Below are 13,493 nucleotides of genomic sequence, written 5' to 3'. Positions count from 1 at the left end.
GTAATTAATTCTTTGATATTTTTGTCCTCGTCGTCACCGTGCGTCGACGGTTTTTGTTCATATTAATTAATATATTTATATTTACGATTGAATCAATAATAAATACAATCATTTATATCTAATTTGTATTATTAGTCTGTCTCTATAATCTATATTATGTACTGTCGACCGCCGACGCACGCCGATCGCGCAGCTACGCGATTTAATAATAGAATGACGAATAATTATTTTACGCCATAATATATAATTTTATTTTTGTTTTTCATTATTATTTGAAATAAAAATATTTTCTTACTTCTAAAACCAATCATTAATATAAAGACCCACAAAAAAATTACGCCCACTAAAATTTTACGCCCGGGGATCAATCCCCAGCAACCCCCCCCCCCCCTAGTTCCGCCACTGCCAATGTTACATTATACAATATCAAATAATATTATATTTTCATTGGGTTTAGGTATATAATTATTGTACATTTGTGATTTGTTCCTATTCTATCATTCTATACATTTTACAACTATATATAGTGAACACCTGGGTAAGACTTAAAATGGGAAATTTTGCTATTCTTGCAAATATTTGTTCAAGATATTGACGATCAATGTTTTAAAGTTCAAGATTTTGCTATGCACCCGTTCACGCTTGTTATTTTGTAATAATATAATTACTTTTCTGGTATTTTTAATCTCAAATTGTACTCAAATAGTCCCCATCAATATTTTACATGATCTCCGCCTATGCACAGTGGGATTATAATAATTCTAATTCCTTTTTGGAAAACTGTTTTACATACCTACGAGTATATACCTATAATTTCACATGTTTACCTGGGAAATCTACTCATACGACAACATGTTTAGTAGGTATGTAATATGCCGTGGGCGCAATATTATGGGGTAGAATAATAAATTGGTAGGTGGATATGGTTATAGTCATAGGCGTGTTTATGTATCTGATCACTCTAACTGATTTGCAAACTTAAATTTATTTAATTCTAATTTTGAAACTGATTTCAAATTTTCATAAAAGAAAATTTCAAAAAAAAAAAAATCACTCTTGGCTAGACCTGTGAAATCCTCGCATATAGCTACCTATAATTTACATATTATTTTGTACCTAAAGGCTTAAGGTCACAGGAAAACCGTGCCTACTTTTCTATCTTTTTGTTATGCCAATTTAAAAGGGTTATTTTTTCCCTATCATTGACATTTTAATAGGGTTTTTTTTCTTTTCATTTATATTATTTATTAGCTGTTACTTATATACCTATTGCGTGACATACCAATGTCCTATGCTCGTAACATATTATACTCCTCGCGTTCACTTATACCGTATGATGATATAGGTACCTACCTATATATTATTACGTGGTCTATATGTGTATATGGATTACGTAGCACGTTCCCAAACATACCTAGTTTATATACTATACGTACTACCTACCTCCTATACCTATACCTATTTTATGAATTAATGAATTAATCACCGACTCCCAGCAATCGACTGTATCTATACGTATAATATAGGTGATGTGTGGTACCCATCATACTGTATACCTACATATAGTGATATATTGAATTATTTATCGGCGATCTATATATTATGATTACGCACAAGGCTATAGGTGGTGGCGTGGTAGTATAAATATAATGATCGGTATGCGCGTGTGTGTTGCATGGTAGGTGGGGGGAGGTTGATAAAAGGGTTGTGGTGGGTGGTGATCGAGGTATATAATACACCGTGGTCGTGCTACCTATATAATAAATGAAAACGATGCAACCATGTCGTGGTCGTTTTTTCAAACACGATTTTTGCCGTCGGTCGCGCCGCAGTTACTCCAAAAGTAGCAGTGTTTTCCCTCAGATGCGTGTTCGTGTATGAGTCATATAAATATATTATCATCGATATTGTAATATTTTCCGATATCTACGACTGCTGAAAAATGCCACCAGATGACGAAGACAGCAGCTCTCGGACCGTACAGAATCTTCAACACCGGTCGCCGCCGTCTCCTCCGTCCCAGACGAATCGGGAGGCGGCTGCTGTGTCTTTCGAGCTACAGTTGAGACGCGCGGCGTTAAGACTCGGCGCACGTGTCATCGGACGACTGCGAACGAACGACGGAGAAAGCGATCCATCTCCGACGACGGCCGAAATCGGCACAGCAACCGTTAACGAAAACCACACCACAGCTCCAGTCGATTTGCCAAGATCGCCATCGTCACCACTATCACCACCATCGTCACCACCACTACCGCCGTCACCATTTCCTTCTAAACGACTCGAGGTAATAATTACCATTTATTTCACATACTTCACTGTCACCTTCGGTGAATGTATTGGAAATGGGAATAATAGGAAACCCTGGACGCTATTACTTAGTACTAAAAAAAGTCTTTCAGATCCAAATGAAAAATAAATTAAAAAAGGTGCACAAGTGGGTACCTCATCGAGCATGTCATTGTAATGGATGTGTTATATTTGAATTCAGCCATTTCATACGAAAAACGACTCTGAGCGGAAACGTCGTGACAGCCTAGTACCTACTTACATAAATAATCAAATTTAGTTAAAAATAAAATTAATAAAAATCAAAAATATCTCGTGGCTATAAATAGCGTAACTTTCCGGTGAACTTTTTTTTTTTTGATAGAGGCAAAAAAACTTGTTGAGAATCTTCTATTAAAATGTCCAATGTTAACTTTGAAAATAAATAAAAACTTGAATAACTTTTTAACCGAAAAATAATTTACAACATTTAAAAAAGTCTCGTGGCTATAAAAAGCTCAAAAAGAGTCAAAATAGTTTGAAAGTTTTACTACCTATGGAAAATGTTAATATAAATATATAAATAGTGAATATTTTACGAGTCTACGGTTATTCGTTAAGAAATACAACAAAATATCAAAAATCGATTATTGGGAATTCGTTAATTTACTTCTGAATATTAAATATTGTAAAAATTATTAGTTCAGACGCTCATAAAAAAGGTATGTTCTGTTTCAGTAAACTTTTTTTCGTTTATTATTGGTAGAAAAACGTGTGTGGAATCTTCTATTACAATTTTTAATCTTTTAGTTTTGAAAAAAACTTATGAATTTCTAACTAAAAAATATTTTACAACATTTAAAAAAAATATCATATCTTTAAATAGCTAAATAAGAGTCAAAATAGTTTGAAATTTTTACCATCTATGCTAATATAATTTAGTGAATATTTCACGAGTCTGCGGTTATTCGTTTTGGAAATACAACAAAATATCAAAAATCGATTTATGCCAATTGTATTTGTTAATTTATCAGTAAAAATCCAATAATGGTAAAATTTTACATTTCCAGTAAACTTTTTTGCTTTGTTTAAGGTAGATAAATCTGTGGGGAATCTTTTTTTGAAATGTCTAATAAAATCAGCTAGGAAAATAAAACCTTTTATAAATTTCTAACTAAAGAATAATTTGCAGATTTTCGGGATTTTCGAGATTTTGATGAATTTTGTCCAAATTTGAATTTTAATTAGATATATAAGTGCCTATGTTTCTTTAATATTTTTTAACTTCTATTAAATAAACTTATAAGGAATATTGCATTAAATTAATTAAACCAGGCTCGCATAATCACAAGCGAATCTCATGGACAACGCCGGTCGGATGTATAGCCAATACATTAAAATTTAAAATATACTATAATTTACACTTAAAAAGGCCTTGCTTCCGCAGCGTGTTACACTCAAAAGTAGTTGATGAATCCCAATTTTTTTCCGGACAACGCCGTGCAATATTCAGCTTGTGTATCAAATAATATAATACTGGTGGTAGGTATACCTATTATATATTGGCTATTATTTTAAAACATTTGGAGAACTATCTAAACTTTCCACCATAGTGTTTTGTTTTTGTTTTTTTCTGCAAACTTGAGTTAAACAAGTGATATTATATAGGTAAGGGGTGTATAGGATAGTTCACAAATTACCTATCCGTGTCAATAAATATTGTGAGGGTGGATATAGTATTCACTCTCTCACGTGATTGATGCTATATAATTATTTTTCACCTACGCAAAAAGTTCTCACAGCCAATATACATACCAATAACATACCAATTACCTACCATTAATTATATTATAATTTAGTAGATAATATTGGTTAATAATATATGTGGTTATGAATGTTTTATACAAAAAGCATCGGGATTCATCAAGCAAAATGCACGTTGAACATAGGAAACTTAACACTGTTGATTTTGTGTTGGCCTATAAAAGGCAACGAATAGTTACGGAGAACGACAGTAAACTCGACGACGAAACTGAAAGACAAAAGTTTTATCAAGAATTACGAGCACATGGTATTTTGGTAAACATCGACGATGATCCAACGGTTAGTATTCATTAAAATACGATTATATTTTAATTGTATAATAAACTAAATGAAAATTGACATTATATAAATATGTATAATATACGAAAATACTTGACTGCCCACATAATATTTTGACACTCTTTAGAAGATTGGTATTTTTTACGACTTTATTCAAGCATTTTATTTAAAATTTAAATTCACTGATGACTGATTTACGCTAAAACTGTTTTACTGTTGTTTTACCATTCAAAATATTGTTATCATTGGTTATTTTTGTTTTATTTAAGTGTTCACTAGATGCAGGCCGGACGTGCTTTGCTTTGCTACAGCTATCACAGCGACTCTTAGGATGCAGTTGCCGGTGTCATGCAACCAGTAGTGACAGTAACAGTGAAGATCAACTAACAATTTACAATTCGAAAGATGTCAATCATCAACAGGTATACCTAACATCGCTCAAATTCTTTAATTTTAATGAAATTTGGTATACATTTATTTGTTACAGTCTTACGACTATATCTTATTCAAATGAAAGAATATTATGCATAGGGCTCCACCTAATTGTACGGTAATACGAATGGGCAAAATCTACCTTCAAGCCCAAAAATGGCATATTAATAAAACATATCTAATAATATTATTATACAGGGAGATCATTGTAAAAATATAATACCATAAGACAGGTCTATGTGGAATATATTGGAAGATATGGGTGGTGATTTTGACTTTGGTTTAGATAGGTACATACAAATATTAAAAAAAAAATCGTTGCTTGACTTTTTAAAAAAAGGTTGGTTCTCATTTAAAAAAATAAGTTTGTACCGACACAAGACACTCCTTATTATCCATAATTATACTTAAAAATTACGAAAATCAGATTTTGAGTCAACTCATATTTTATTATGGGTATAATATAATGAAAAAGTTGAGGTCAGACTGCTTGGTAAATTGCTCGTATATATTACAAAACGAAATAATATTAAAATCACACAACTATTATTATGTAACACCATTGAATGTTTTTAAAATATTACATGCAATAATAAATGGTTGTTTATCAAGCCGTATTGATATTATACCTATTTTAAACCATTTGATTTACTAGAACAATATATTTTGTAATAGTAGGTTCAGCCCAGTATAGAAGTATGCATATTTTATGACTACTGCAAAGGCTTGCGTGACTTTTGTAGTTATATAGCTATTGAAAATATATAGGAAAAAGTATATACATTTTGTATAATAGGTATAACTAATGTAAACTATTTTTTGATGATCTTGATAATATTATTATCAAATTTATTATAATTGGACTGTACCGTTTTTGTTGCAGTATCCAAATGGAAATAATGGCCATCATGAAAAACAAAATAACAAATTGACATCTGCGCAACGGGCTCAGATCGTGTGGTGCATCTTACTCCGAATCGGTTCTGGTAATAAGCAAGACGCAAATGTTATGAGTCTTGAACAATTACTCGAGACTGATATAATTTCTGCCGCCTATCCAATACACGACGGTAGTATTAAACTCGAAGAGGGAGACGACGTGAACAACATCAATGATAGACGGGTGAGTCGACCCTATTATTATTATTTTTTTTTATTTATATAGCTTCTAGTTCACGACCATTATAGCTCAACAATTACATAGTTATGGATATACAGTATGTTCACCAATTTAGGGAACACTGAATTTCTCGGCTGGACTATTTTGGAATAAATCGATTTTTTTTTTTTACAAACTGGTGTGTATATAAATACACATTTATAGATACTTTTTAAATTTTTTATCATTTTGGTCTGCGCACGCGCTGTAAAACTTATTTTTTTTAATAGCAACACCTATTTTGAACACTATATTCGGATAGGCCTATTTTTTAAATAGTTCCGATGAATCAATTATGGTTCTAAATTCAACATTTATTGAATAAGAGCCATGCCAATTTTAATAAATAATACACGTTTTCATTATTTAAAAAAAATTATAAAATCATTTATAATTAATTCTTATTGGTTATTTTTTGAACATTTATACGTATATTTTTTTTACAAGTACTATAAACAAGACTAACATAATATGGGTACACTATTATTTATTACTTTATTATTTATTATATCGACACACAACCGTTATTTTGAAATCAGATATTATGGACTGATGAATCTAAATTCATGAACAATGCCACAATGGAGTAATTAATAAGCAAAACAATCGTTTATGGTCAGATGTCAATCCCTATTGGACAGTGGATAATCATCACCAAACTGTGTGGGGTACAAATGTTTGGTGCGGACTTATTGGTGGCAAATTATTATAGGTCCATATTTCTACGAAGAAAACTTAAATGCAAGGCGATATTTAGCATTTTTAACAAATGTTTTACCATTGATGTTAGAAAATTGATCATTAACTACACGTCAAACCCTCTATTTTCAGCACGATGGAGCTCCTGCTCATAATGCTCATATTGTTTGAGATCATTTAAATCGGGTATATGAGGGAAAGTGGTTTGGCACTTACGATTTTTTTTAAAAGGACACTTGAAAACAATGGTCTATGCAGATCCACCAGTAAATCTAGCAGATTTAAAAAATAAAATCGCGGTTGCGTGTAACCATGGTTATTTTCAGTAATAACCTTACTTTGAACAATTTATTTAATTAATTGTGTAATTATAAAATAACTGTTGTTCACTTGTACCTAATTGATTTTTAATACATAATTTTATACCCATATTATGTTAGTCTTGTTTATAACACTTATAAAAAAAATACGTATAAATGTTCAAAAAATAACCAATAAGAATTAATTATAAATGATTTTGTAATTTTTTTAAAATAATAAAAACATGTATTATTTATTAAAATTGGCGTAGCTCTTATTCAGTAAATTTTTAATTTTGAACCATAGGTAGTTCTAGATTTATCAAAATTACTTTAAAAAAATAAGTTATAACTGCGCATATGCAGACCAAAATGATAAAAAATTTGAAATGTATCTATAAATGTGTATTATATACCCACCAGCTTGTTAAAAAAAAAAAATCGATTTATTCCAAAATAGTCCAACCGAGAAATTCAGTGTTCCCTAAATTGGTGAACAGTGAACACACTGTATATATGCGGACAATATTCGAGATGATTTTAAATAGCTAACATGATAACAATAGTATAACATAATAAGATAGATTGTTTGCACAATATAAAGTGTATAGTGCAGTATACATAATATGAAAAGCTATTATAATATTATAATGGATTATGAGTGGTTTTGAAGAATTATCTATGAAGATAATTGTTTGTGTAAGACCTCGGTTAGAAGGAAGATTAGGGGACCAATTAATGAATTTAGATTCGAAATAAATTGAGATAACGTTATTGAAACGATGTCTAGTGGAGAGTTGTCTGGAACCACGGCTTCAGAATAACGTTTGGACCGAGGTTAAGCATTAATTTCTTTGGCCCCGTCGGACGGAGCCTTTGAAGGTGTTATTCGAATATGCGTTGTGTTGGAACTCGGTGGTGGTTTCTTGTGAGACAGTTTGAACAATTTATATGACGGAGGCATAGGGCACACTTGGACGGTTGTTCGCGCAGCTTACTGAAATCTGAGGTGAGGTGATGATCTAAGCCACATTTGACGCAGCGGGGTGTGTGTAAACAATACATAAACATGTGCCCGTATGACTGGCACCACTTGCATTGTGGGTGGAGTCGAGCTTTTCTTGTTCAATTATGATTATGAAATTCAATAGTTTTGTCAAATTAAATATGATCCTATTGAAGACGTTGTTGTCGAGCTCAATAATGAAAAGTGACATAGGTTGTTTGTTGGCCCCATTAATAATGTTATGAACACTACGGACGGAGACACCCAGTTCCGTTAGAGATGTCTCAATATCTTCTAATGAAGTAGAGTTAAAGGTAGCGTATGAATGCTACAATTGGACGCGTATGGTGCGGAGCAAATGTGTGACATGACAGTTCGGACTCTATGAGATAACTCAAAATTTGCTTATGATATTTGCAGTTTGGAGTAGTGATTTTTAAGAAGTTTTTGTATGAAGGAAGGGTGAACCCCTCTGACCCCACGATAGGGATAAGATCACTTTTTAAACCATTTAGGTTGGACATGTTTTTGATGAATATAGGAGGTGACTTACGAGTATCCTCGTATGGAGACGGTCCCGACGGAGGTAAGTGATCAACCGTGATACTCGTAAGTCACCTAACGGCTAGTCGCGTAAGGTTAGCTGAATACTTCGGTTGTTGAAGCTGAATCCTCTGAGAGTGCGGCACATCTTTTTGGAGATATGAAGATTTTAGATTTTTTGTCGACGGCTTTGGGAGACGACGGTGAAGACAGATTTCGTTTGTTTCGCGTGCGAGGCATGATCGGTTTTTATATAAATATAAAAACACTAACGTATATATATTATTGAGAAATAGGTAATCATGAAATGCGATAACGCTAACGAGCGCGATGTGTGTGTACGCTGCCACGGTCGACATAGCACTGGTGACCCTATTATAATACATTAATTATGGACAATATTGTAAATACCTAATAGTTATTAGTATGTACCTATTATAATAGTGTTATGCATTGCACATAATATTATATGCAACTTTTTCCCATTTTTCAAAAAAGGTTATATAAATAACATATTAATATAATATGTCTTTGAACATGGAAATAAATCTACTTCGTTTCTACATTTTTATCTCGAAAAACCTGCGGTGTACCTACATCAGATGTAAATTATTTATTTTACTTTTTAATAGTGCCTTCATATAGTACCAATATAATAAATACAATAGTATAATATATTTTACATAATTTATAATAATAAATATAATTTATTTTTATTTGTAATCAATGTACATATTTTTTAATATTTACATCACGTATAAACAACGAAATAATATGTAAGTGTAACAAATCCAAATTATGCACTACCTATAAATAATATTGTCTATTTAGCATGTATCATACTTAAATCTATTTTAAATTTTACGTATAGACTATACTTTACTATGAAGTAGAAAAACATAATATTATAATGATTGATACCTATATAGTATAACCAGTGGATATAAATAACTTTCTCTTTAGTCCCTAATGCAATATTCAAATCCGAACGAACTTAGCTGAAATAAAATAAAATTTTATAGAAACATAATCATTTTTTTTTCTTATAAAAAGTATTTAGAAACGGAAATATTCAGAAAATCATATTTTTTATATAATATCATAATATTTTTTTTCAGAAAAAAATGTTTAATGTAAATCGAATAGTACCTATTGTTCTGTACAAAATTAAACTGTACTTTTAATCATTAGACTCTAATGAATGCGAATTTTACTCAAGGTTTACTTATATTTAATATAACTTATAAGTTATATTAAAAACAAAAATAAAGTGAAAATAGAATAAGCCCCTAAGACAAATGTTTATATATTTTATATTGTTTTTTTCAAATGCATTTTTCAACTATACGGTATTTATTATGACGTGTAGGTGGTACTGGTAACATGATTTAAAATTAATTTAAATGTTATAATTTAAATCTTTGAGTGTCATAATATAATGTGTAAATACATGCTTACATTTTATTATATTTTATTTCTTTTATACACATATATTGAAATATATAGTGGACCTAGGTATCCTTCTATTTCGAAAAATTCTAAGTGACCTTTTTTACTCTAAGAAAATCCTAAAAAGCTTTTAGGATAAGTACTCATTTATATTCCTTTATCAATAATTCTTTATAGTAAACACAAATGTTATAAAAAATTCTGAAATATAAATCAGAAATAAAATATTGTCTTGTGACTTAAACTATTTATATAATTAATATAATTTACTAATTAATTTGGTTGATACTTAATACATACATTTTTAAATAGTTATTTAAATAATAACAATTATTTAATGGTTATAATATTACAGTACGTATATATCAACCTATAATTATATGCTTGTTTCTGAATTATTAATTTAATACCCATCTACTCACTTAATTACACTTTCAAGGCCCACCTAAAGTATTCGTAACTTGGACAGACACTGTCGATTATTAAATAGTATAATTGATTCATTAAATTAACCTGCTGCAGGTTCTATACGAAAAATGGGCTAGGCCAGGTTTAATCATACCCCGAAAATGGAAAACCGATGAAAACATTACTACTTTGATCCGAAAGTATTACGGAATTCCGGTAGCTGTTTATTTCTGCTGGCTTCGGTACTATACCATATGGTTAGTTGGTCCTGCCATAGCTGGATTAGTGTGGTTTCTGTACGGATTGATAACCACTCGTAGCGATGTGCCAACGTAAGAAACGTTCCAAATACAAAATCAACCAGATTTGCGTACCCACTTTTATATATTTTGTGATTCACTGCAATGATGTTATTATGTCAACTTGTTTAGCCACGACATTTGTGATCCAAAATCACAAGTCGCTAATTGGATCTTGTGCCCAACTAGAAGGTGCAATGCGAGTTTTTGTGGCTTCACGCGGGTATTGGACACTTGTGGGCTATACAGATGGACGTCAGCTGCGACTTTCGATAGACCGGGTGCGGTCGTGTTTGCAGTTTTCATGTCATTTTGGGGTGAGCTAATCGAATTTAAATGTTTTTGTGTGAAAAATTATATATTTTTATCTCTTTATATTGTACAATAATTGTTCTTTTTGGTAGTTTTTAAATAGGTACCACCTACACAAAATTCATAAATAATTTAAAAGTTAAAATACGTATTCAGACTTTCAACTAAACTAGGTCTAAGTCAACTTTTGCTTTTTAAAAGACAATATCTACTCATTTATAATTACAGGAATTTGAAAAGTTTTTTTTTTACTTTTTGTTTAAAGTAAGTATTATGAAAAATAAAAATCTTTAAAATATGTATAGTATCTAAAAATAGTTCTCATATAAACGAAACATATGGCCATAACATTTAAATATAAACACGTAATTATAAAATATAATAGCTTTTCAAAATATCGATTTAACTTTCAGGTAAGAATGGCACATTTTGTTAAAATACAAACTACAAAACACAAGTTAGTATTGGTGGGAATGGTTTTTACAGTATCAATGCTAATCATATTTACTTTTCTTAGTTTGGATAGAAGATAAAAGTATATTAAATTTATAAAAATAAATATAATGATATAATTCATAGATTAGTAACGACTAACGACTAACGCCCACGCATTTATATAGAACAAATTAAAACTTTACTGTCCACCAAACAACCAGCGTGACACGTTGAAACAATTGTTTATAAATTAATTTCTCGTTAATCCGTAAAATTTGTGTATAGCTTCCTAGTCCAGAGATAACTTTTCACTTAGCACCGGCCCTTGATCGACCTACTCACCTCAATCCCCAATATATATCAAACCCATAAAGTGTACCACACCCACTGTATGGGCGTCCCTAGATCAATTTGTGGGACGAGGGAGCAACAACTAAAGCTATAAACCCAGTATCTGAATATAATTTTAAATTACTAACTATAAAATAATTATATTTAGACTTATTTCAAGCTATTTAAAAAGATATAAATTAGACATTAAATTATTTAATAAGATTCATAAAAAAATTAAGTACAAAATATCGAAAATAAGCAGATTATTTCGTAGTTATTTATGCATAAAAAATTCAACTTCTATAGATAAGGTTTGAAAATTTGAAATAAGGTTTTAATCTTAAAATTATATTGATACAGTTTTTCTAATAGATACATATTATTAATTTCAAATTTGGATAAAATTAGATATTTCAACGACGAATTACGATTTTAGTTACTTTATTAAAATCATTGTATACGAAAAACAATTCTGAGTAAAGACCTCAGCCTATCGCAGTATCTTTTATGATATTATTGGTATTTATAAGTTATTTATTTTACTAATAGTAATATAGTTAGTTGAATTAATTTTTGCTGAAAAAATTGCATTTTAAATGTAATTTTATGTATAAAATACAATATTATACTAAATACCTAAAAAGTTTCAAGGAATTTCAAATAATATTTTTAAATTACAACAAATAACTAAAAATAGTTATTCAATGATTAAAATATTTATCTATAAAAAACGCTTTTTAAGATTTTTAGTTACAGTCCTACTTGTGAGAAATCCTGTATTATATTGTCAATCCTTGGCTATACAAATTGAATATTTTATACGTTTTTAATCAGAAAATATTCGTGATTTTGATGAAATGTCAAAAATTGAACTTTGGGTGGTTATAGTAAAAAAATCTTTGTAGAGAAAACTAAAATTTTAGTTTAAAACTTTAAAGCTTAAAATTTAAAATTTAAATAGATTAAACATATTCAAAATTTAAAATTATATTTTTAAAAACCATGCTGTGTATATATAGTATGAACATTTGCTGAAAATTCAAGTACCTACAGTTATTCATTTTTGTATTACAAGGAAATCGGTCGGTGAGAAATTATTAGTTTACTGGTGAATACTCAATGTCAGAATAATTTAAACAGCTCATAAAAAATGAACTTGAATATCTGGTAACGTTTTTTTTTTTTGTAGGGGGGGGGGGCACCGTAGAAACACTGCAAGAAAAAAAGTGGATAAGTGGATGTCACTCTGCTGTACAGCAGGTTACAAGTGGGTCACTGTAATGGATGGTGTTAAATTTGAATTCAATGATATAATTATAAGAAAACGGTCAGTCAGCAATATTACTAAGTAAATTTTATGATATTATTGTGAATAAAGTAATTTATATTAAATTATTTATATATAATAATATATAATATAATATAATATAATATATATAAATTATATATCTAGCTATTTACGTGGAACCTTGTTTTAAATTTTCAATCCTGAGCTATAAAAGTTGAAATTATTTTTAATTTTTATACATTTTTAACAACAAAAAGTTGTTTGTAAGTTTTTCAATTTGTTAAATTATGACGAAATTTGAATATTAAAAGCTTATAAGGAGTCATGTATTAAATTTTCAGTTTTTAACCCAAAGAATAAAATTTTATTGACATTTATACAAAATAAAACTAAAGATATTGGATACTAAAAATGTCTGTAAACCACTCATAAAAGCTGAACATTTTATAAATTCTTAACT

At 29.9% G+C, this 13,493-nt stretch overlaps 2 protein-coding genes across 2 annotated transcripts in view; both read left to right on the top strand.

Annotated features, from left to right (window-relative positions):
* The first annotated feature begins 1,720 nt into the window (after nucleotides 1-1,720).
* On the top strand, nucleotides 1,721-4,885 carry LOC107882827. The gene is made up of 4 exons (XM_016801793.2): nucleotides 1,721-2,287; nucleotides 4,180-4,371; nucleotides 4,641-4,793; nucleotides 4,859-4,885. The coding sequence occupies exons 1-4, from the start codon at nucleotides 1,943-1,945 to the stop codon at nucleotides 4,883-4,885; spliced, it is 717 nt and encodes a 238-aa protein (XP_016657282.1). The 5' UTR covers nucleotides 1,721-1,942.
* Nucleotides 4,886-5,678: 793 nt separating this feature from the next.
* LOC100575874 (anoctamin-5-like) overlaps nucleotides 5,679-13,493 on the top strand; it is a 17,998-nt gene continuing 10,183 nt past the window's right edge. The window contains exons 1-3 of the mRNA XM_029485200.1: nucleotides 5,679-5,926; nucleotides 10,481-10,698; nucleotides 10,798-10,982. Of these exons, the coding sequence (XP_029341060.1) occupies nucleotides 5,813-5,926; nucleotides 10,481-10,698; nucleotides 10,798-10,982 (517 nt within the window). The 5' untranslated portion in view covers nucleotides 5,679-5,812. The remainder of the gene's footprint in view (nucleotides 5,927-10,480; nucleotides 10,699-10,797; nucleotides 10,983-13,493) is intronic.

The sequence above is a fragment of the Acyrthosiphon pisum genome, chromosome X (assembly GCF_005508785.2).
Source record: "Acyrthosiphon pisum isolate AL4f chromosome X, pea_aphid_22Mar2018_4r6ur, whole genome shotgun sequence".
In the NCBI taxonomy this organism is placed as follows: Eukaryota; Metazoa; Arthropoda; class Insecta; order Hemiptera; family Aphididae; genus Acyrthosiphon; species Acyrthosiphon pisum.
Note: the sequence above shows the minus strand (reverse complement) of the source record. Positions and strands in the feature narration are given on the sequence as shown.